Source organism: Panthera uncia (genome assembly GCF_023721935.1).
Source record: "Panthera uncia isolate 11264 chromosome A3 unlocalized genomic scaffold, Puncia_PCG_1.0 HiC_scaffold_11, whole genome shotgun sequence".
Taxonomy (NCBI): domain Eukaryota; kingdom Metazoa; phylum Chordata; class Mammalia; order Carnivora; family Felidae; genus Panthera; species Panthera uncia.
The window spans coordinates 14,336,372-14,360,321 of NW_026057578.1; the positions used below are offsets into that span (position 1 = coordinate 14,336,372).

General features: G+C 57.7%; 2 protein-coding genes across 4 annotated transcripts in view; both read left to right on the plus strand.

Annotated features, from left to right (window-relative positions):
* The window catches only part of ELMO2 (engulfment and cell motility 2), a 39,753-nt gene extending 35,877 nt beyond the window's left edge, over nucleotides 1–3,876 (plus strand). For all 3 annotated transcript variants that reach the window (XM_049649925.1, XM_049649926.1, XM_049649927.1), the window contains 2 exons: nucleotides 413–490; nucleotides 2,306–3,876. In XM_049649925.1, coding sequence (XP_049505882.1) covers nucleotides 413–490; nucleotides 2,306–2,506 — 279 coding nt within the window. In that variant the 3' untranslated portion in view covers nucleotides 2,507–3,876. The remainder of the gene's footprint in view (nucleotides 1–412; nucleotides 491–2,305) is intronic.
* A 1,969-nt stretch (nucleotides 3,877–5,845) lies between these two features.
* On the plus strand, nucleotides 5,846–19,197 carry SLC35C2 (solute carrier family 35 member C2). Its single transcript, XM_049649933.1, has 10 exons — nucleotides 5,846–5,944; nucleotides 11,068–11,440; nucleotides 12,021–12,171; nucleotides 12,985–13,048; nucleotides 13,784–13,856; nucleotides 14,346–14,514; nucleotides 14,599–14,682; nucleotides 16,818–16,993; nucleotides 18,125–18,254; nucleotides 18,620–19,197. The coding sequence occupies exons 2-10, from the start codon at nucleotides 11,321–11,323 to the stop codon at nucleotides 18,751–18,753; spliced, it is 1,101 nt and encodes a 366-aa protein (XP_049505890.1). The 5' UTR covers nucleotides 5,846–5,944; nucleotides 11,068–11,320; the 3' UTR covers nucleotides 18,754–19,197.
* Nucleotides 19,198–23,950: the final 4,753 nt, after the last annotated feature.

Below are 23,950 nucleotides of genomic sequence, written 5' to 3' on the forward strand. Positions count from 1 at the left end.
TCTCTCTCTCTCTCTCTCCCTCCCTCCCCCCCTCCCTCCCTCCCTCTTAAAGATAAAAAACATTGAAAAAAAACCTAAAAAAATCAAGATTAAAAAAAACTGTAAAGACTTTCAGTTTGATCACCAACACGTGTAACTGAAGGTGATCTCCAGTCATGGACTCTGACATTCAGGGGTTCTGAGTGTTGGGAAATGACTTTTCTCCATTGTTAGAAGCGTCCACATCTTAGGTGTGACTCAGGCGGGGAGTCTGCAGCCACACTTGGGCACGTGCCCTGGGGCCTGACGATACCACTTCTGGATCAGCACGTTCAGTGATGGGGCCAAGTGACTAGGACTTTGGCCACGATCTTGGCGTGCTCAGCGCAGGCCATCCCATTGCTCCACGTAACTGAAACCCTTTCTCCTTCAGGAGGTGTTGGAGTTGGCCTTCTCCATCCTGTATGACCCCGATGAGACCTTAAACTTCATCGCACCTAACAAGTATGAGGTAAGCAGTGTGGAGCCGCTTTGGACAGCCGAGCCCTCTCCGTCTCTTCAGTTGCAGGAGAGGAGTGGGCAGAACAGGGACATCCCCCGAAAGGCAGGGGACCCCAGCATGTCATGAAGGCTTTTTGGCACTGAGATCTGCCAGGCTGGGGTCCATCCGTCTGTGCTGGGCTCCCCAGGTTGCTCTTTAGCGACAGTCGTGAGTTGTCATTAGAAAGACAGGGTCACCAGGGGCTAACTTAACCTGTCTGGACTAGGAAAGTTCTCCCCGTTTTCAATCTCTGCATGGCCACCTTCCCAAGCGAACCTGACAGATTCTCCCTCGTAAGGGCTGCTGGGCACCTGCGGTAGCCCAGGGCCTGGGCTCTGAGGCCGGATGGACCCGGTCCTGCTGACGCGGGGCTCGCAGCTCTGCCCGCGGCCCCAGAAGATACTGCATGCGCAGTGAGTGACTGGGGTTGAGCCCTGCGTGTCTGCTGAGCTCCGGGGGCATCAGAGGGAACTGGAGGTGGGGCTTCTGGAAGAGGAGATGCTTAGGCAGGCCCTGAGCTGCCAGTGGAGTTCTGCTGGGAAGAAAGGAAGAAGTAGCAGGTGGGGAGACAAGTGAGCAAAGGCATGGAAAAAGACCTGACAAGTGGAGTTAGAGAGGGACGGGCCGAGAATTCTCTATTATTCCTGCTTATGCTGAGACCCTCAAGTTCAGTTTCTCTAGCCTTATTTTAACATTTGCTGACTGGGCTTTTTTTTTTTTTTTTTTTAATTTACTTTTTTTGAAACAGAATTGAGATCCTACAGTGATTCCTTCTGTATCCTGCTTTTTTCGCCTAATATGTATTGCCCCCGCCATTGCTAATTTCATGGGTAGTTTCAGGTAGCTGACGCCCCAGTACTCAGGTCTCGTTTTGCTGTATCCATTCGTTGCGTTTGTAGAAATCATATTTCGGGGTACCTGGCTGGCTCAGTCAGAGGAGCATATGACTCTTGATCTTGGAGTCATGGGTTTGAGCCCCACATGGGGTGTAGAGATTACTTACATAAGTAAAACTTTTTTAATTTTTTTTTTTAATTTTTTTTAACGTTTATTTATTTTTGAGACAGAGAAAGACAGAGCATGAACAGGGGAAGGTCAGAGAGAGGGAGACACAGAATCTGAAACAGGCTCCAGGCTCTGAGCTGTCAGCACAGAGCCCGACACGGGGCCCGAACTCACGGACCGTGAGATCATGACCCGAGCCGAAGTCGGCCGCTTAACCGACTGAGCCACCCAGGTGCCCCGAGTAAAACTTTTTTTTAAAAAATCATGTTTCAAGGGCACCAGAGTGGCTCAGTCGGTTAAGTGCCTGACTCTTGGTGTGGGCTCAGGTCATGACCTCACGGTTCGTGAGTTTTAGCCCCACATCAGGCTCAGCACTGACAGTGCAGAGCCTGCTTGGGATTCTCTCCCCCTCTCTCTCTCTCTCTCTCTCTCTCTTTCTCTCTCTGCCCCTCCCACACTCTTTCTCTCTCTCAAAATAAATAAATAAATTTTAAAAACTTCTAAAACAATTCTATTTCAAAAAATAAAATAAAAACAAATCATATTTCAGATTATCTCAGGAAGCTTAAGCGTAAACCCCTCATAAAAGCCAAAAGGTGTCCTTGAGAAAGTGAACGATCGCCTCCCGATTTGTCTTTGCTATTATCCCGAATCGGTTTTGCCGACACACTAAGTCGTGCCAGAAGAGCCCATTATGAGTCCTCTCAGCAAAGGGACCTTGGCAGGACCTCCTGCTGACCAGGGGCCACCATGTGACGTTTTGCAACTTGCCCCCCACAGTACTGCATCTGGATCGATGGCCTCAGTGCCCTTCTGGGGAAGGACATGTCCAGTGAGCTGACCAAGAGTGACCTGGACACCTTGCTGAGCATGGAAATGAAGCTACGGCTCCTGGACCTGGAGAACATCCAGATTCCCGAAGCCCCACCACCAGTGCCCAAGGAGCCCAGCAGCTATGACTTTGTCTATCACTACGGCTGAGCCCGGAGCCAGACTCCGTGTACCCAGGAAGGGATTTTGGGCCCAGGAGAAACACCTACAGTCTGGTGCCTTGTCTTTTGCTTGTACAGAATCTGTAGTGACCGTGGTGGCCAGTAAACGCCAGCCATTCCTCAAACTCACCTCGGACCATCCAGAGCTTCCTCTGGGTCCCTGCCCACTCTAAGTCATGAGGGCGGGGGTGCTCTGCCCCCCCTGTCACCATGGAGCCTGGGATCAGAGCGTGAGGCATGAACAGCAGACGCTCTTGCCTTCCCGGTCGGGGACTGCTTGCGCTGGAGTTAACGAGAGTCACTCACTCACCTTTTCTTCCTGAGCCTGCTCTCCAGTTGGCTGGATCCCCTTGTGGGCAACAGCTGGCCCGGGAAAGGCTGCCCCGCAGAAGACAGAAGTTCTGGGCGTGTCGAGAGCCTCAGAGAGACTGCCTGTGGGTGACCCGTGCCTGTGTCTCCGATCCAAGTGGAGGCCTCGTCCTTTGCTTGGTAGATGCCTTGCCCTTGCTCTCGTCGCCTTCGTGAGGGCTCACTCCGGCCTCATTCAGTGCCAACGAGCTGCTGCTACTGAGGCTCGGCTCTAACATCTCTGGTCTCCGGAGCCACCAGATCTCTCTTGCCCACACAGCTGTCTGGGCAGAGGGAAAGTTCTCCCTACAAGCTCTCGGTGTCTCATCCTGGCAAGTCAAAGACGTGCGAGCTAAGTCCTGTCCTCTAGTCTCAAAGAACTCTGCAGGGAGAGCCCAGATGAGGCCTGGGCTGAGGCTGGTGAGGCCACTAGAGTCCACTCCCGCCACCCCCCCCCCCGCCCCCCAATTTTCATTTTTTCCTTCCTCGGAGAGAGATCTCCCACCTAACCTGGATTGCGGCCCTCCACTTGGCTTTCCTTTGGCCTCCCCGACCTCAGGAAGTTTGGCCTTCCCTTCCCCCTGCTCCCAGTGTTGTGGTTTCTGCCATTGGCCATGATTTCAGGGAGCTGGCTGAGGCCACAGCTGTGCCAATGGGGCTTCCCTGGTGCTGCGGCACCTATAAACCACGTGCCCAGCCTCTCCCCTTGGACACGTGAACACGGTGGCATTCAGCATTGGTAGCCTGGCATGATAGGTACTGCCCCATGAAGAGTGTACTATATATTTTCTTTACTATAGGCCATACTTATACAGACGTGTATATATATTTATATAAGATCTCCCTATCCTAGGATGCAATGTTGGAGGGAAAATAAAATTGGAGGCTCCCCCTAAAAAAAAAAAAAAAACAAAAACCACTTCCCGTTGTGAGTCAAGAGAGTGACCCGAGAGCAGCCAGGAGCTTCCTGTCGGTAACCATGTTTTCAATAAATACTCTTTCATGTACAAACTGCGGTACCTATTAACAGCCGTGTCTCTGTACTTGCCGTCCGCCCAAGGGAGCTCTCACCTTCACAAGCCTTCATTTCATTGTGTCTGGGAGACTTGGAGAGCTCCAGCTGGAGCCACCAGCCAGCTTCCAAGGGTCCCCCCCCACCTTTTCAACCACTCCGCCCTCCCCGTGTGTGTGCATGCACGCGCACACACACGCACACACACACACGCACGCTTCCGCAGTTAAGGATGCTCACAGATTGTTGCACCAGGACAAAGTGTTTTCTGCCCAGGCTTGCTGGGCACAGCAGGGAAAGGCATACTGTACACCCCCGTGAACATATCCTCCCTCTTCTCCCTGCCAGGGACACAGCCAGGGAACAGCTCAAATTCTTGTGACTTACAAAGAAGACACGTTCTTCACCCTGTGTGTTGCTGGTGCTTAGTGCCCAGCCCTCCAGCTGGTGTTGGAGGCTGTTGCTCCAAAACTCAGCCTTGGTAGCTGGGAGGCCTGAATGAGGGTGGTGATGAAAATAGATCCTCTCTCTCCCCTCGAGAAGGGGGAGAGGACGAGCTCTTTCAAAAGGCATAGAAAGTGCATGCGGTACAGGCCTTTAGAACTAACTACAGCCAAGACCTTGGGCAGTGATGGGTACTGTGGGTGCTTGGAACCAGTGCCTGCGTGATGCCAGCTGGCGGTGGCTGGGAGTGGCAGCGGTTTGTAAAACGCGCTGCTTACACCCAGGTCTTGAGCCTTCTTTTCAGAGGGGCCAGGGAAGTCACACACCAGGATCCACGTTTGCAGCCAGTGTTAAAAGAGAGCCGAGGAGGCACTGGGAAGGGAGGACAAAAAGTCCTAAACTGGGCCTCAGTCTGCAACCCTAGCCTGCCCTGACCTCCTAAGGGTTCTTGCCTCTGCCTCTTCTCATCCATCCTGCAAGACGAGTGAGATCTGAACTCCTTAGCTGGCGTTTCTGAGACCACTGCAACCTGCCCCTTAGCTACTTTTCCAACCATAGCTTTGGTTAACTCTCCTTATAAGCAACTGGGCTACAACCAGGCTCCAGTCTTCCCCTCTCCTCCTATTTCCTGTGCCCAGGACATTCCCCACCTCTCCTACTCAACCTGTGGAAATTGAGGTAATTCTTCTTAGAAAGTTTCAGGCAGGGGAGATGCCTGGGTGGCTCAGTCGGTTGAGCTCTTGATTTCAGCTCGGGTCATGATCTCATGGTTTGTGGGTTCGAACTCCACCTCAGGAGGCACCTGACAGCACTGAGGCTGCTTGGGATTTCCCCTCTCTCTCTCAAAATAAATAAACATAAAAAGAAAAAGTTTCAGGGGTGCTTGGGAGGCTCAATCCGTTAAGCATCTGACTGGATTTGGGCTAAAGTCATGATCTCGCAGTTCGTGGGTTGGAGCCCTGCATCCGGCCCGCACTGGCAGTGTGGAGCCTGCTTGGGATTCGTTCTCCGTCCCTCTCCCTGCCCCTCCGCAGCTTGCTCTCTAAGTAAACTTAAAAAAAATTTTTTTTAAGTTTCAGGCACACAGAATGTTTCATAAATGTTTACTATTTATCATCTCCCATGGATCTTCTAAGTCCTAAAATTTAATGCCCCTGAGTTATCACTCCCCAGCTGATGAATTCTCAGAAGAAAAAGCCCATGAGAGATTTATCTTCGTGGTTCCATGGCTGCCTGGCACAGCACTGGGCTGGAATAAAGTAAATTAATCTGTTCAATAGACGTAAACAGGATGCTATTTTCTGGCTGCCCCCGGTGCGCATGGCTCCCCAGCAGGCACTGACTGGTCTCCAGAGCGAGGCCGATCATTGGGCGGCGGAGACGCAAGCGACCACACCACGAAGGGCTGCTCGGAGCCGGGATCGAGGGCAAGCCGCGCCGGGCCGCGGCGGACAATGCTGGAGGCCCCACCCCCGGAGCCCCGCCCCGCCGGCGGCCGGCGGCCGGCGGCCGACGGTCGGTCCCACCCCTCGGCGGCTTCTGGCGGAAGTTCACACCCTTCGCGGCGGCGCTCGGCCTCGCACTTCCGGCGGGAGGATCCGGACCGTAGCTCCCGAGACCGAGGTGAGTGGGCGCGCGGCGGGGCCCGCGCGCGCTCCCGAGGGCGGGGCCGACCGGCCCGGGCTGGGGAGTGGGGTTTCGGCCGGGCTCTGCGCGGCGCGGCGCGCTCCGGCTCCTGTCCCTTCCGGGTCGCAGTGTCGGCGCCGTGGAGGGGGCGAGGCCTCCACGCGCCCTGCCCGGCCGCCCGCCGCGCGATTCTCGGCGCTGCCTGCGCCCCGCGCGACGTCCCGGGGCCGGAGCCAGGCGGGAACTGCGCGGACGCGGCCCGGGCCGCCGAGAGGCCGCAGCCCGCGGCGGGGTGGGAGTGCGGGGCGCGCAGTAAACACGTGGGCAAACAGGGCAACGTCAGGTGGTGGGAGGTGCCGGGAGCCCGAGTCGCGGACCCTTGAGGAGGGTTCGGCCGAGCAAAGGTCTAGGGAGGAGGGAACGGCGAGTGCAAAGAACGACACGGGCGGGATGGGTTTGGCGAGCGGCCAGGGGCCAGCGTGGCGGCGGCCGCGGCACCGGGACAGACACCGGCAGAGGCCAGATGGTGGGAGGCCCTCCCTGCGGGCCCGCTCGGGGGTTGGGATTCGCCCTGGGAGGGCGTGGCGTGCTTTCTGTGTTTTAAGCCTTCGCCCCTGCTGCCCTGCCTCGTGGACTCCAGGCTGTCAGGAGGAGGAAGCGAGGACACCAGTTAGGGGACTGCTGCAGCCGCTAGGTGAGAAATCAGCGTGGCTGAGGCTGCCGGCCCCCACCGAGGCGAAGGCAGCTGGGCCACAGGGATATGGGAGCAGGAACGGACAGGATAGGGTTTGAGGAGGGAGGGAAAGAGTGGGCAAGGATGAGCTCATCGTTGATTTGGGGGCTTGCGCGTAAGTAACCAGGTGTGTTTTGCTGGCATTCGCTAATGGTATAGGTTGGGGGCACCTTCAGTTTGAGGTATCTCGAGTGGAGCTACCAAGTAGACTGTTAGATATACCAGCCTGGGAGCTGGCAAAAGAGGGTAGGGCAAATGAAAAGGATTTAGAAATCACTGGAATGTCCATCAGATGGGATGAGATGACCCAAGAATGAAGGGAAGAGAAGCCAGGGTCCAGTGCTCAGGCGGCCAACTTTTACAGGTTGGTTGATGAGAAGGAGCCAGCGAAGAAGGCAGGGAGTTGGGAAAAGGAGTCCAAGAAAGGAAGAAAAAGCAGGACAGTGTGGTGTGGCAGCCAAGTGAAGGTTTTCCGCGGAGGAGGAGGTGGTCAGTTGTGTAAGGTGCTGAGGGAAGCAGAGACTTGATCCTCGGAGGGGCAGCCAGGAGGAGGGTGTGGTGACTCGGAGCAGTGGGGACAGACTGGGAAGGAGTAGGGACGGCAGGACACGGGGCCCTGGGGGAGTTTGTTGTAAAGGAGCCAGGAGGGGGTGCAAGCCGCTGCTGGCACAAACCAGCATCCAGTTTTGGACATGATGCTCTTGACTCCTCTCCCAAGAGGCAGATGAGTTTATCCTCCGTCGTGGATACACTGTTGTGGAAACTGAGGTCCAGCGTTCAGGTAATTCAGAGGCCACCAGGTAGTAAAGGAGCCAAGCCTGGATCCCAGGTCTTTCTCACTCCAAGCCCACACTTGGAAGCGCTAAACTGCACTGCCCAGGTTACAGCCACACAGAGTGAGGGGGACCAGGTGCTACGGTGCCCTCCCCTGAGGGGGCTGCTGCTCCCAGCCGGGCTGCCCCCTGGGGAAAAGTAAGGCCGACATAGAATTCCTTTCTTGGCAAATGTGATTTGAAAAAGAGCCTTTGCCCCTTTCAGTCTGGTTTCCCTTATCCTAAAAGAAAGGCAGGGACCTTATCAGTTACCTATCTCTGTCTCCAGGGCTGGGTATACCGGGGCGCTTAATAAATGCACATTGAGTAAGTGGCCACATGATTTCCAAGAGCCCTTCTGGCTGAAGTCTGATCTTGCGTTTGGGGTTAGGTGACTCATAACGAGAATGAGTGTTGTTAACTTGGAGACCGTGCTCGCCGCGGGCTGGGGTAGTCCTGGGGACTTTTTGGAGGTGGAGGACCTGGACTGGCTGAAGGCAGGGTAGGCCGTGAACAGGGCGGGGAGGTGGGGTGCACAGATCGCAGCGTTGGAGTGGGAACTGCACCAAAAGCAGAAGATGCAAGAAGTTGACTCACGGAAATGGGTAGACTGCCCCGGCTTGGGAGCCATGGGTGTAAGCATGTTCTCGGCAGGGAGCAGTTTTGCCCCCCCCGCCGTGGCCTCTGGCCCCGTCTGGAGACATTTTTGGTTGTCACAGCTGAGGATGAGGGGCCGTTATGGGCACCTAGTAGATGGAGACCAGGAACGTTCCTAGACATCCCACAGGGCACAGAGAATGATCTGGCCCCACCTGTCCGTGATGCCAAGATTGAGAAGCCTAGGTATAGGGAAGGCGTGTGGGCCTTAAGACCTGTTAGGTGTAGGTTTGGTGCCCGTGTGCCCCACTCCCCAGCTGGGCAGGCAGGAGCCTGACCTGCAGGAGATGTGGGGAGAAGCGGAGGAGACTGCGCATCGTGTGGTGGGGGAGAGGATGGCGGCCTGGAGGGCAGTGGTGGAGGACAGCAGATGTGACCAGATCGGGGATGTTTTTGAAGCCTGAGGTGACAGTACTTGCCGACTGCACGTGGGCTGAAGGAGGGAGGAATCAGGCTGGGGACGAGATCTGTGGCCTGAGCCCCTAGGTGGACGGAGGTGTCACTGGCTGCGGTGGGAGGAGGGGCAGGTTTGGACGCCTGCTGGGAAACAGGAGTCCGTGCTGGGCAGGCTAGGGGTGGGTGCCGGACACTAGGCATCCAGGTGCGGACAGACAGTCGGCCACTGGCTATTCCTCTGGAGTTGACGACGAGGTCAGAGGGAGGGCTACACGCTGGGGAGATGTCAACTTATTGCTAATAAAAGGTAATCGGCAGTAAAATGTGTTTCGATATGTAAGTTCCCGAGTCCAAGGATGCTAGAAGCCGCGAGGAAGCAGTCCATGCTTTCACCACCCCACAGAACCCCCGGGAACGCGGTAGCTCCTGTGCTCAGTGCCCCAGCCACGTTTGAGTGTGACAGCTCAAACACCACGTGTGCCATTGCTGTGGATGTCGTGGTTTCTCCAAACTGTTTATCAAAAGCAGTGCCGTCTCCTCGGTGTACGTGGCAAACGAATTTCAGTGCATTGTGGAACCACGGAAAGACTGCTCTGTGTCCCATGTAAGACAGTTGGGGTCTGGGGACACCTGGCTGGCTCAGTCAGTACAGCGTGCAACCCTGGATCTTGGTGTCACGAGTTGGAGCCCCACGTTGGGGGTAGAATTTACTTAAAAGCGCGCACACACACACACACACACACACACACACACAGAGTTGGGTTCTAGATTCAGGTAATTTTAAGTAAGTCTTCTACCCTACAAAGGATCCAGAGCGAGTCTTAGTTATGTGGACTGTCTCCCCCCCCCCCCCCCCCACTAAAAGCTAGGAGGGTTCTGGGGTGCCTGACTGGCTCAGTCAGTTAAGCGTCTGATTCTTGGTTTCGGCTCAGGTCATGATCTCACGGTTCATGAGTTGGAGCCCCACATCAGACTCTGTGCTGACAGCGTGGATCCTGCTTGGGATTCTCTCTTCTCTCCCTCTGCCCCTCCCCTGCTCACATGCCGTCTCTATCAATATAAATAAATAAACTTGAAAAAAAAAAAGCTAGGAGAATTCCCCCAAAATACCACCGGCAGGTTCCAAAGCTCCCCTGGAGAGAACAGCAGCCCTGGGGGGTATCCTCTGGGCAAAGCCTTGTGCTGGCTCCCACCTCGCCTTGGGGGACAGGAAGTGATAACCCAGCTTCCCTGTCCAGAACTGAATGCAGTTCCTCCTTTCGGAAAGGGCTGGGGGTGGGGAAAGTAGATGTCTGAGCAGATGGTTCTAGGAAGGCTTTAAGAAGGTGGCAGCACTGGAGCAGGTTGGGAACCTCTCCGAGGAGGAGATGGGGATCGGAGGGACGCACAGATGAAGTAACGGGCAGGATAACTCGGGACCTGGGTCCGCCCGGTGTCCGCAGAGCCCACACGCTCTGGACACTCACTAGAGTTGCCTGCATCGATAGGCTGGGAGCGGTGAGGTTTGGCAAGAGCCTCAGGCGGGCACGGCGACTATGGGGGTGCTTGTTAGAGGCTGGGGGCAGGGAGGTGTTGGTTTCCTGGTCCATTTTTTTTTTTTTTCAACGTTTATTTATTTTTGGGACAGAGAGAGACAGAGCATGAACGGGGGAGGGGCAGAGAGAGAGGGAGACACAGAATTGGAAACAGGCTCCAGGCTCCGAGCCATCAGCCCAGAGCCTGACGCGGGGCTCGAACTCACGGACCGCAAGATCGTGACCTGGCTGAAGTCGGACGCCCAACCGACTGCACCACCCAGGCGCCCCTCCTGGTCCATTTTTAACGCCTCAAAGACCAGATCAGCCCCCAGAGAGCCAAGTGCCCGGTGTCTTGCGCTGAGTCATGGAACCGTATGGACAACTCACGATGTGCCCAGTGGGCGTAAGACTAAGGGGCACGGTGGTCCCTGTCTTCACGGAGCTCACAGCCTCCCAGGGGACAGAGACGTCACTCAGATGACCACGCCCCACACAAGGGCACTGAAGGAAAAGTAGGGGGCCGTGAGAGCAGCCCCATCACAGGGTAGCCCCCGAGGAAGCGACATTTGAGCTGAAGTTGACTAGGACCAGGTGAGACAGGAATGGAGAAGGGTGGCAGGTCCATTCCTTCAGGTGGTAGGAAAGAGCCTGTGTGTTTGGGGAGCTGAGGTGGCCGGTGGGATGGGGACAGAGCCCAGCAGGGACAGATCAGGCCGTCTTAGCGGACAGAAAGGCTTTTGGTCTTTATCATAAGAGCACTGGGAGCCACTGAAGGGCCGATGTCTGATCTGACATGCTCAGATTTACGTTCTTAAAAGGTCAGTTTGGTGGCAAATCACGGAGAACGGCTCGAGGCGACAGAGCTGACGTGATTGGAGCTCCCTTGAGCGCCTGTGCTGGGCTTGGGCCCCTTCCTGCTCCTGCTGAGTCCACTCTGGCCTGCCCCCTGTGGGCAGGGGTGGGGTGGACCAGTCAGACAGCCCTCTTTCCTTTCCATTCCTCTAGCCTCCGCCCTGGGGACGTGTGAGCCCTGCGTCCACTTAATCATGGAGAGGGTTGGCCTGGGCCACCAGCCCCTTAGGTGAGGACTCTGCCTGGGGCTCCGTGGACGATTCTGAATCATGGAGGCAAAGAGGACTCCTCCGGCCAGGAGACCTTCCTGTTGAAAGTTGTGGCCCAGCTTGGCCGGCCCTTCCTGCCGGCTGTCTTCGGGAGAGGCTCCCACCGACCCAGAGCTAGGGGGTTGCGGCTTCCCCGGATGGGGAGGTGGGCCCTCGACGTGGCCTTTGTGTGGAAGGCAGTGTTGACTCTGGGGCTGGTCCTCCTCTATTACTGCTTCTCCATCGGCATCACCTTCTACAACAAATGGCTCACCAAGGTAATGGGGTCCTTGCTGGGCAGGGGGCTGGGTGGCAGGTGACTGTGGCCGTGGCTACAGCGACCCCTAATATTTAGCAACAGGACGGCACAGGCTTCAGCCAGTCAGACTGGAAGCCAGTCACGCTGGTGATGGGACCGGGCCCTAGAGCCCCACCGTGCCAAGGCTTCCCCTCAAACGGGCGGAGGGAGGGGAATCCGGGAAAGCGGGAGGACTGAGGATGAGTGGGGGCACTGGGGAGGCTTAAGGCGGCAGCTGCTCACCGGCCAGTGGAGAAGCGGTTCAGGGTTTTCATGACCGGTGCAGCAGAGCCGGCCGCACAGGCCCTTCCTGGGGAGGGGCCGCAGCAGGAGGCCGAGGGCGGTGGGGACGGAGCCGTGCCCGCCACCTGCTCTCTGTGTGACTTCTGAAATTGGAACCACACGTCTCTTGTCTCCAGTGACTATAACGTGGGTGAAAGCCCCTGGGCTGCTGCAGACCCTCGGGAGCCACCCGGTTGGCGTCGCTGCCACCGGACGGGGGGACGGGCTGCGGGCAGGCTGTAACCCGTGCTGGGCGGTCTGTGCTTTGGGCTCCGTAGAGCTTCCACTTCCCCCTCTTCATGACGATGCTGCACCTGGCCGTGATCTTCCTGTTCTCTGCCCTGTCCAGGGCGCTGGTTCAGTGCTCCAGCCACAGGGCCCGCGTGGTGCTGAGCTGGACGGACTACCTCAGGAGAGTAGCTCCCACAGGTACAGGCCTGCCTGGGGCCGGGGCAGAGGAGGGCGCTTGGAAAGCCACGGGCCAAGAACACAAGGGCTTGGTGTCTCGGAGCTTAGGCCCTCCCGCTCCTCTCTTCCTGCCTCCCCCCCTGGCCCGGCCCTGCTTCTTCCTCTTATGCACTCCCCAGCCCCCCGCCCCCCACATACACACAGTGCTCGCACTCTCGTGCACATGGAGGCAGCAATGGCCTTGTCGTCGTCTGGCCCTTCGATGTGTATGCTGAGCCGACACCTGCCCTGGAGACGGCAGTGAGCAGAGTCCCGTCCCTGTCCTGGCGGTAGTGGGACGATGAGGGGTGCCTGGGAGCCCAGAGGCACCAGCCCAGGCCCAGGGGGAGGCTTCCCAGAGCTTGGGCTACAGCGGCCGAGGCTTCAGTGCGTGTGCGGGTCTGAAAGGGAACTGAAAGCGTCTCCGGACGCTGAGACTCAGCGCTGGTGAGGGGAAGTGGGAGAAATGAGGGGGTGGCAGGGACAGACCCTGGAGGACCCAGGCCTCCAGGACGAGTGTGCCTCTATCCTGAGGGAGGAGACATTCACACATTCGCCGTATTCAGCCACTGGGAACTACCCAGTCCTAATGCTGGAGCGGAACCCCCTGCGTTTTGTGGCCAGGAGTTGACCCTTCAGCTGCTGTGAAAGGAAGGCCCGAGGGCCCCAGAGAAAGCCGGGGTGTTCGGGGCAAAGCAGGGAACGCTCGGGGGCCTCTCGGAGGTGTCTGAACGGCCGGCGCTCGCGTGCCGGCCTGCCCTGGCTGCATGTCCGGGGGCGCCCCTGTCTCCACAGCACTGGCAACAGCGCTTGACGTGGGCTTGTCCAACTGGAGCTTCCTCTACATCACCGTCTCGCTGTGAGTACCGGCCACACCCCGCCACCTCCGTCCAGCCTTTCGCGCGCACCCTGCCGGCGGGCCAGCGCCGTACCCCTCTCTGGGACCGGCCCTTGATCTCCGCTCCTTCCTGACACCCAGCGGCTCTCTGGGAAGCCGACAGCCTCTGCGGTAAACTTAGCTCGCAGGGGTGCTGTGCCTGCCTGCCCGGCGACCCCGGGGGGAGCCAGGGACTCAGAGTGGTGACCTTATACAGGGGAGAGAGGGCACTGACCGGTGTGTGGTGCCTGTGGCTGCGCAGAAGGGCAGGTGTGACCGTCCTCTCTCATCTCTGACTCTGCACTTCAGGGAGCACAGCCTTTGCCTTCTTTTTCTCCTTCCTTCCTTCCTTCCTTCCTTCCTTCCTTCCTTCCTTCCTTCCTTATCCTGGTCTCCACGGAGGAGCAGGTATAATAGGACTCAGTGAGCTCAGCGTCCAACCCGCGGCCTTTTCTCTCTGGCGGTAGCAAGAGTCCTCTTAGGCCAAGATTTCTTCTGATTAAAGGTCACGTCATCAGTCCAGATGACTCAGGCTGCCTTCCTGTGGTCTTCTGTACCCAGATTGCCCGGCTGCCCTGAGCAGAGCCGGCTGCCCTCAGGGAAATCAGAGCTCCTCCGGCCTCCCGCCTTTTCCAGCAGTGTCCGTGGGCTCCTCTCCTGGTGGCGGGTCTGAGCCCTGAGCCCTGGCGGTGCATCGTGGGTACTTTGTCCTTGCAGGTACACGATGACCAAGTCCTCCGCTGTCCTCTTCATCCTGATCTTCTCGCTGATCTTCAAGCTGGAGGAGCTGGTGAGGCCTCAGCTCCCCTGGTCCCTCCTACCCCCACAGATGCTAAGAATAAAAGGGAGGACTGGGCAGTAGCTAATCACTGTATGTGACAGAGGAGACGAGCCCAGGTGGCAGTAACTCCTGTCACTGAGGAAGGACCTAGGACAGGCCACTGCTAATAATACTTAGCAACTGGCGTGGCAGGTGAAATGACCAAAAGAATGACCAAGGGAGAAAGGGTTCAAGGTCAGGGACCAGGCACAGCTGGCCCTTTGCTATAACCGAAGGAAAGCACTAAAGAAGTTTAGATCAAGGAGGGATGCAGGGTACATATCTACTGAACGTCAGCCGTGCCTACATTGATGGGAAGTTGCTGGCCGGGACCCCCAAGGTCGAGGGGGAGAAGGGTTTCCTGCCCCAGGGTCAGCCAACATGGCTACTGAGCCTAAGCTCCAGGTTTGAGGAACTCAAGAGCCCACAGTCAGTTGCCACTGCTCCTCATCCTCATAGCGCGCAGCGCTGGTCCTGGTGGTCCTCCTCATCGCCGGGGGCCTCTTCATGTTCACCTATAAGTCCACACAGTTCAACGTGGAGGGCTTCGCCTTGGTGCTGGGGGCCTCGTTCATCGGCGGCATCCGCTGGACCCTAACCCAGATGCTCCTGCAGAAGGCGGAACTTGGTGAGAGAGGGGCCTGGGGACACCGGGCAGGGTGGGGGCAGGCCAGGCCAGGCCTGGCAGCTCACCCGTGTCCCCATTCTGTAGGGCTCCAGAACCCCATTGACACCATGTTCCACCTGCAGCCACTCATGTTTCTGGGGCTCTTCCCTCTCTTTGCCATATTTGAAGGTAGGTTGGGTCGTCCATCTTGGCGGCCCCTCGGTACAACAGATCCCCGGTCCCTGCTCTGAGCCCAGCCCTGTGGTAGCTGCAGAGTTTACAGACATCAAAGGTGTAGTCCGTCCCTTGGTAGTGCCTGGTTCAAGGGCCAGACAGACATTAAACCGGATGGCTGGAATCCAGCATGATAAATGCTTACACAGAAAGTGTGTATGAAAGACAGCAGATGATGATGACAGTGGATGCGGACAGGTGTGCCAGGGCTCTTCTGATCATTTTAAACATACTAACTCATACGCCCCAAAACCCCACATGGCCGTACTATCATTATGCCCATCGCGCAAGTTAAAGAAACAAGTGGGGAGAAGATAACCTTGCCCAAGGTCCTGTGGTTCGTAAACAAGCCAGCATTTGGTTCCAGCAGGCTTCCAAGTCCTTCGTGTTAACCATGATGTGTTCTGTCTCTTAGAAGGAACGGAAGGCCATGAATTATTTCAGGATGCTAGGGTGGAAAGCCAAGTCAGAAAGGCTTACCAGGCAACGTATTTTGGAGGCTGGATGGGACTTTGACAGGCCGATGGTGGCGGAACAGTAGGTTGGGACAGGGGGAGTGTGCCGGACTTTGTGCGGCCAGCCCTTGCACAGGAGTCTGGGCCGGTGAGCAGTCCCGCCCCCCATTGCCTCCCGGAGAGGGGAGAGGCGAGGCGAGGCAGGGAGAATGGTCTAGGCTGGCAGTGCACTCCATGTCCTTCCTTCCTCCCATGTTTTGAGATTAGTCTTTGTCGCCTGTCTGTTTCTCCTTCCTCCCAGAGTCCTTTCTGTGCTCAGGGTCATTTCAGAGCATTCTGTCCCACATCCATTTCAGTTTCAAGCAGTGAAGCGTCTCAAACCTCTCTGAGAAAATTATTCTGCAGCCCCGTTGTCCAGGAAACTTCTGCAGCCTCGTTTTTCTCCTTTTTAATGTCTCTCCCCCCGCCCCCCATTCCTTGTGCCCCCCGCGCCCACAGCCGCCGCCTCCTGTCCTGGCTGTTTACACTGCTCCCCATCTCCGCAGACCCTCATCCGAAAGCCCTGATAGTCGTCACTTAGCAAAGCTGCGTGGATTTAGCTCCTTTAATCTTTTCTGGTAAATTAATCCCCCCAGCGCCTTCATTACTTATGTTGCTCTTTCCCGAGTTCCCTTCAATTTGCCGACGCCTTTGCGGTACTGCTGAGCCCAGCACCAGACAAGATGTCCTACATCGTGAGGCTGTTTGCCTGGGAGGGACTGTCACTCTGCATTTCTTTGGTGCTTCCCTCCAAAAATCTCCCAAGTGCCTGGCCAGCCTCCATCCCCGCCGCCCCCAAGTGTCTCTGCTGTGCCTAGCTCGGGCCGTTCTTGTGCAGACAGACCTGCAAAATCACTCTCAGAGGGGTGGTGTTGGAGGGCCGGGAATCCTCTGGAAGTTGAGCAAACTTTGGTGTGTGGGTGCCCATGCGGGTGTCTTTAGAATGCTTTGTCCTGTATTTGCGTGTGTGTGTATCCTTTCTGAGAACTGTTTGTCGCATTCTGCTTTCTGAGAAACGCTGGGCTTGTCGAAATGCTCTCATTTTATCACTGGGGAAACTGGTCCTGAAAGAGGACCCATCTCAACCTAGTGCCACAGCTGGGTGATAGCAAGACCGGGATTAAAGCGGGGAAGGTTTGTGAGGATAAGACTTGTCCCCGTTGGTAGGTGGCCCAGGGCATTGACAGTCCTCACGGGATGGGCTGCCCGCCTGCTCTCTTAACCACAGCAGCAAGGGCCACATGAAGTCGCCCTCCTTCCCAAAGACAGGTACCTACCGTGGGAAGGGACAGGTGTTTCCGGCCGATGTTCTGTGAAGTGCCGTGCTCTCTACCCGAGCCCAGTGGCTCGGAAGCCCTCCACGTGGCTCCCTGCGAGACTCTCTGGGAACCATCACTGCTTCCCCGGCCCCCCAAGTGTCAGGCCATCTGCCGCAGGGTTCTCTTCCCTGCCTGTCCTTGTCCTCCGGGCCTCGGCCAGTCTGCAGGTGCTCAGGGGGCGTGGCTGCAACAGTGCTGGGTCACCGGGCAGGGTGAGGCCACCCAGGCAGGCTCACCCAGGACGCGGCCTCCCGCTGTCTCCCCCCTCTGCTTTCAGGTCTCCATTTGTCCACGTCTGAGAAAATCTTCCGTTTCCAGGACACAGGGCTGCTCCTGCGGGTACTAGGGAGCCTCTTCCTTGGCGGGATTCTCGCCTTCGGTTTGGGCTTCTCCGAGTTCCTCCTGGTCTCCAGAACCTCCAGCCTCACTCTCTCCATTGCTGGCATTTTTAAGGTACAGACTTGGGGGTGGCCCTGGTCCTGTCTTAGAGTGCAGCCCCCAAGCTCAGTCGCAGCTTCGGTCCCAGCTCCCGTGCCCCAGGGCCCTGCAGAGGAGACGGAAGTGCCTCGTTAGGGCGCCGTGTGCCGTGCTCCTGTCTGTAACTCCCGTCGTGGCCGCAGCTCTGGGGGTAAGGGCGGTCATCCCCGTTCCACAGATGGGCTGATCTACCCACAGATACCCAGCCAGTGTGTGGCCGAGCTGGGATTCGGACCACCAGGCCTGGGACACACTCTTATTTTACCGTGAATGCCGACTCTGGCTGCCTGGCTGTGGCCTGCAGTTGACTTGAGGAGCCCCATCCAGACTCATGGGGAAAGAGTTCGGTGATTGACTGGTGATGCCTGCCGTGGTCAGAGTAAGGGGCAGTGCTAGGCATGAGTGCCCGGTGTTTGCCTGTCTTGCCTTTACTGCTGCCTGGCCACACGCATGCCTCTGCTCTCAGCTTCCCCCTCCCCTGCCGCCTCTCACCGCACCCTGCTCAGGGCCGTGGGGCAGTGCAGTTTCACCTTGACTAAGCAGACACAGGTGCTGGACTAGTGTTGCCCAAACCCAGAACCGTAAGTCTCCCCAAGGGGCTTAGACGAGGCGTGAGCTGTGGTTCTCAGAATGAGCCGTCCCACCAGCCCCATTTGCAGCCACTATGTATGACAGCCACCATGTGAAGAGCCCTGTGGCCAGCGTGTGTCCCGCGGAGCCCTGTGACACTGCATTCTCCTGTGACGTTGTCGGGCTGTCCATCCGCAGGTGTGGCCGCCCTTTATTCCTGCGGACAGGGCTGTGGGCCAGGCGCTCTGCTCCCAGCCCCGAGTTTGGTTTCCCCCCTCGTAGCCCTGACGCAACAACTATGCAAACATCTGCTTTGTCCCATCTTAGCCGCGCGAGGGGAGGAAAGCCCTGCGGGCAGGCCTGGTCTTCTGGGCGCAGGGAAGCCCCTTTTCTGCCCAGCTGGCCAGCCCGCCCAGGCCCCGGGAGTTCGGGCAGGTCAGGCTCTCCCCTGTGGTGGTGGCCTTGCCGTCCACCTTCCTGGCAAAGGGGCCACCTCCTCCTCCTGATCACTTGCCCTTCCCGCCTGTCTGCCCTCAGGAAGTCTGCACTCTGCTGCTGGCAGCTCACCTGCTGGGGGACCAGATCAGCCTCCTGAACTGGCTGGGCTTCGCCCTCTGCCTCTCGGGCATATCCCTGCACGTTGCTCTCAAAGCCCTGCACTCCAGAGGTAAACCGGAGCCCCTTCCCGAGGCCTCTTTTCTGAAGGTGTTCTCGAGACTCAGTCCCTCTGCTCTCCCCTCGACCCGGCCCTGGGTCCCCAGCCACCCAACCAGGAAGAGGCAGGTGGCCCTCGGCATGCCCACAGGCGGTTCCAGCCCGGTGGCGGTCCGCATGGCTCAGCCGCCTCCGCGTTGGCCGCCCCTCCGCCAGGGAGTAAGCCCGGCGATCCTGCCACCGTTGCTCCGAGAAGACGGGCGGTGTCCTGGGAGCGGGCGGGGGGGGGTAGGTGGGGGCCTAGGCGACTCAGCACCCCCATCAGGGCACGCCGAGGAAAGCACGAGTGGTCTGCAGCTGGCTTCTCTCTGTCTCTAGGTGATGCGGGCCCTAAGCCCTCGAAGGGGCTGGGCTCCCACCCCGACCTGGAGCTGCTGCTCCGGAGCGGGCAGCCAGAGGAGGACGACAATGAGGAGGAAGAGGCGTACTTCATGGCCCAGGGGCAGCAGTGACTAGCCGGGAGACCAGCTTGGAGGCAGGCCTCTCCCCGCCCTCACACCTCACAGCAGCCCGGGGACCCTGGGGGCCCTTCGTGGCAGCTGGGGAGCAGCGGGCCAGGCCTCTCCCAGGCCGGGCCTTGGGGAGCGCGCAACCGCCTGGCGGGGCTCGCTCGGGGAGCTGAGGAGACTGCGGGGTGCGCGTCGGGCCAGAGCAGGGCAGAGGCCTTGCTGGAGGCCCAGCGGGACAAGGGAATGGGCGGTCCTCGGCCGCTTGCCAGGCTCTGGCGGCCAAGGTGGTGCTTTCCGGGGCACAGCGGGTTTCTTGGGGGACTGGGTTTAGACTGCGGAGCACTTGGGAAGGGGAGAAGGAGAGGCTGGAGCCTCATCACCTGGACAGCGTCTTTTCTCAGAGAGCAGATCTATTTATAGTTTGGAAATAAAGGATTTACGGTCCGCCGGCCACTTCGTGTTGCCTGGAGGCATGGGGGCAGGAGGGGGTGGCGGGGGCCTCACTCTCGTTCCTGGCTGGGGCTTCTGCAGATGACTGGGCAGACTCCAGGCTTCCCTGCATCTCTTGGGTTCCTCTGGGCCCCTGGGCCCTCTCTTGGGGCCCCAGCACACCTGCAGGCAGGAAAAAAATGTATAGAGTGGTATTCCGGGGCGTGTAGTGCTTTCATAGCCTGGATTTGAATCCTGACTGTCGCTGGCTCTGTGACCTTAAGCGAATTCCTTAAACTCTCTGTACCACAGTGTTTTAACCCGTGCAATGGGAAGAATTATTTCAGAGTTATTCGGAAGATTGAGTCCAAGTTGGTAACAGATGTTACGTGTTTGTGTTGAGAATGCTTTCAACAGCCGTGGAACCGAGACCCCAAATGAGTGATGGAACGAGGATTCACCGCCAGGTCTGTATGCCAAGTCTGTGCCCGCGGAACATAGATGGAGTGGCCTCCGGGCCTCCGGGACCTGAGCTTCCTGCTCCCCCTACCTTGGACCAGCCAGGCCAGGCCGCCCCTCTACGCTGCGGTCTTCATAAAATGGGGAGGACGGTGCGAGATCCTGGCTCTGATGTGCAAGGGTTCGGAAGCCTGGGCTGCTCCTGGGAGCCGGCTCCTCCCCCACCGCCCCCGCCCCCCAGCCCCTCCTGGGGACAAGTACTTCCAGGCAGAAGTGTTTTCGGGCACTCACAGCAGGTGGCGCCATTGCACCACGCGGCGACTCGGCACCACCCCGCCTGCCTCCGCTCTCCAAATCCAGGCTGGGGTCCTCGGAAGAGGACTGTGGTGTCTGTGGGTGGGGACCAGGATAGGGCTTGTTAATGAGTTGTTCTCATCACATCGAAGTGACAGAAGCTTCCTCGGTTAAGCTTAGGGAAACGTCGATACTTTAGAAACAGGTCCGCGAACTTTCTGTAAAGGGCCTCATAGTCCCTATCACAGCTGCTCAGGTCTGCCATTGTAGCCGGAAAGCAGACAGGGACACCGGAGCAAGAGGGTGTGGCTGCGTTCCACCGAAACCCTACAAAAACAGGATTCAGCTTGTGGCCTCTGGCTTGCCAACCCCTGCTGTAGAAAAACCCTTAAGAATGATTGAGACCCACCTTCTGGTCATACAGCGAAGGAAACTGAGGCTTAGGAGGGGCAGTGACTAGCCTGAGGTCCTCAGAGCCTCCAGGCTCCGGAGGAACTAGAACAAGATTTTTTTAAATGTTTTATTTTTGAGAGACCAAGCGCAAACGGGGTGGGGAGAGGAGAGGCAGGGAGAGGGAGAGGGAGAGGGAGACACAATCTGAAGCAGGCTCCAGGCTCTGAGCTGTCAGCACACGCGGGGCTTGAACTCTTGAACTGCAAGATCGTGACCTGACCCGAAGTCAGACCTCAACCGACCGAGCCACCCAGACGTGCTGGAACTAGAATGACAGCTGCCTCCACCAGGGCAGCACGATGCAGACACGCTTCCTCTGGAAACGAGGGGACAACACCAAGAGCTCCCCTGAGGTGGTGCCTTATCTGTGTCTGCACCTCTGCCCCCCTCGGATTGTACAAGCTCAGAGGCCAGGATTAAAGGCGACAGTGTTCCACACCGGATGACGGATGACTGGGGAGAGCCAGCGGAGAGGAGGGGCTGGGGGCCTCCCGCCGCTGCCGGAGAGAGCCTGCCACAGCCCCGCCGGCTCAGGTGGATGAGAGCTTCCTGTCTGCTCCCCCTCCGTCCCCCTCTCCCCACGCAGGGAGTAAGCACCCGCTGTCTGGTGCGGTAATTACAGGGTGCCTGCATATTGGGTTCAATGACAGCCCCTCACTTAGCAGCAATTACCAGCTGAGCCTAGAGGAGGGCCCCCCCCGCCCCCGTCCCTGGCCCACGAGGCCAGACCGCGTCCACTCGGCTTTGAGCCCTAGGAGCACCCATGCTAGCTGCAGCCAATGCATCTCAGGGCTGCAGCGTCGCCATGGCAACTCGGTGCTCGAACAGGTTGAGGGAAGCTGAGGATGTGACTTGTCTCTCCAAGGCTGTGACGTCTGTCCGCATGCAGCCTCCGACTCCTGAGCTTCTGCGGAGGAGGGAGGGAGGAAGGAGGGCTGACCCGCAGGTTCAAGTTTTAAGTGCTTACATGCCCACCGTCTCTCCCCAGAGCCTGCGGTGGAAGGAAGGTTAATGCCCCCGATACGTGAGGATGTCTGCAGTTGGGGTTTGTGGTGGGGATGAGAGCCAGCTGGGTTTGCCTGTGGGAGACACCTGCCCTGCCTGGGCTCGGGGACCACCTTCGTTTCTTTCTGCTCCTTTCCGCTGAGAGAAGCCTGAAAATCCCAGTGGCCTGAGAGTGGAGTCCTCTGGGCACCAAGAGAATTGTCTTCGCCGTGGTGGTGCCACAGCTTTCCGCCTCACTGAGTAATGTTGGACTGAGAGGGGTCCCCAGCTTGCAATCCAGAGGACACAGTTGGGACTCACAGATCATCCATATGGGTCAGCCACACTCGGCGAGCGCTGGCCGCGTGCCGGGCACTGTGCCGGACTTGGACTAGGGATGTGTGTCCTTGGAGAGAGAGCAAATGGGGCCACCCTTCCTCCCGGTCCCGGGGGAGCTTTGAGACAGGGGGCGAGGGAACTGGGGAGGAGAACAGAATGCACCTTCACCGGGCACCCTCCGGGCCTCTCGTATAGGCTCTTTGTCCCCAACAGCCCAGTGCAGTAGGGACCGATTGTACCTATTTCATAGCTGTGGGAAGGAAGCTGGTGGAGGTTTTAGCACCACGGTGACTAGAAGCAGCCTCGCCCCCCCCCACCCCCGACTTGGATTTTTATCTCCTCACAGCCCTGTGATGAGGCGTGTGTCTCAGGCACGTTGCTGATCCCCTCTGAGCCGGTCTCCTCGTCTGTTAGGAAGGAATAATAATAATCCATATCTCTTAGGGGCGCCTGGGTGGCGCAGTCGGTTAAGCGTCCGACTTCAGCCAGGTCACGATCTCGCGGTCCGTGAGTTCGAGCCCCGCGTCAGGCTCTGGGCTGATGGCTCGGAGCCTGGAGCCTGTTTCCGATTCTGTGTCTCCCTCTCTCTCTGCCCCTCCCCCGTTCATGCTCTGTCTCTCTCTGTCCCCAAAATAAATAAAAAACGTTGAAAAAAAATTAAAAAAATAAAATAAAAAAAAATAATTCATATCTCTTAATGAAGCTCTTATACAGACGAAATAGAGTCACGTAGTTAAGGCAGTTAGCACGGTGCTGGGCACATCCTAGTGACCACTTAGCACCCGTCGGCGTCGAGGGTGCACCATACTTGCTGGGTGACGAAACAAGGGAGAGGAGTCAGTATGGAAGCCCCCGGCCCCTCGAGGTCACCATCCTTCCTACAACGCCTGGTGCAGTGGAGACACTTAATAGATATTTGTTCTGTGAAGGAATTTCAATAGTGGAAACCGAAGGGGATTTTCCAGGTTCTGGAGACCTCGGTGTAGCTTCTAAATGATTCCCCTGCAAGAACACGCTGCCCTCCCCTAACCGGCACCACCCATCCCTGCTGGCCTCCAGCCTCCCAGCCATTCCCGGGAGCCTTCACCCCAACCACAGAGCCTGACATCCTCCAGGCCCCTTTGCCCCCGCTTTGTAGCAACCAATTAGCCTGACTTCTGTTCCCATGGTTATTTACGGCTTCGTTGGCAACTAGTACATTTCCCAGAAACAGGCCTACAGCTCTGGTCCCACTGGCATCCTGCTGGCAGGGCCGTCTGTCCCTTTCTCCTGGGTGTCCTGAGAACTCTCTCTCTGGGACAACAGGAAGACAGAGCAGAGAAACAGCAGAAAATGCACTAAGATGTATCCTGTACATGTTTCTGGAGCATCCACGGTGCACCGCGGCCGGCGAGAGCTGCAGGAGATGCAGAAGTCACGAAGACACCGACGCTGTCCTCAGACAACTTCCCCAGCGCTTTTTAATCCACCGGGTTCCCTGGGAAGTAGACTCAGAGCTGGAGATTGGTGTGTAGGATGTTGTTTAGAGAGTGCTCTTGGGAAAAACACCTGCAGAAGGGAGGAGCAGGACGAAGGTCTGGGCAGAAGCAGCCCAGCTTTGAAGCAGTCCCACCAGAGAGTTCTGGGGAGGGAATAACCCTGCGGACTTAGCTCACGTGGGCGTGAGAGGTTCGGGCCTTTGCAGGTCCGCATTGATCTGTCACTGGAACAGTGGCACAGTGGGCCTACCCCTGGTGGAAGGCATGACTTTGGGTGAGGCAGTTTTCTTCCAATCAGCACGGTCTCCAAAGAGGGCTGGCTATCTTCCAGCCACGACCCCAGCCCCAGCAGCTGGGGAATCAGTCTTTCAATCCCAAAGAGGGATCTGAGCAGCACTGCACAGCACCTGCCACATGGGGGTCCACAGCCCAACTTCAGTGGCGACCAGAAATCTTTGAAGAGGGAAGCTACAAGGCATGTGTGTGCATATGTGCATTTTTCTGGGGGAGTGACCCTGACCCCCAAAAGACAAGAGCCGCTGGTCTCAGGAGAGCCACGCTTATCCGTAACTTCAAAACAACATAATCAGAGATGCAAACTATAGCTACTCAATAAATATGAATGAGTGGATGGGTGAATGGATGGGTGGGTGGATGGATGGATGGATGGATGCCTGGATGGATGGATGGATGGATGGCTGGATGGATGGCTGGATGGGTGGGTGGGTGGATGGATGGATGGGTGGATGCCTGGATGGATGCCT

Coding starts and splice junctions, on each gene's coding strand:
- SLC35C2 (XM_049649933.1), top strand. CDS start 11,321: ATGGGGAGGTGGGCCCTCGACGTGGCCTTTGTGTGGAAGGCAGTGTTG. Junction 12,172..12,984: donor CAGGAGAGTAGCTCCCACAG/GTACAGGCCTGC, acceptor CTGTCTCCACAG/CACTGGCAACAGCGCTTGAC. Junction 14,515..14,598: donor CCTGCAGAAGGCGGAACTTG/GTGAGAGAGGGG, acceptor CCCATTCTGTAG/GGCTCCAGAACCCCATTGAC.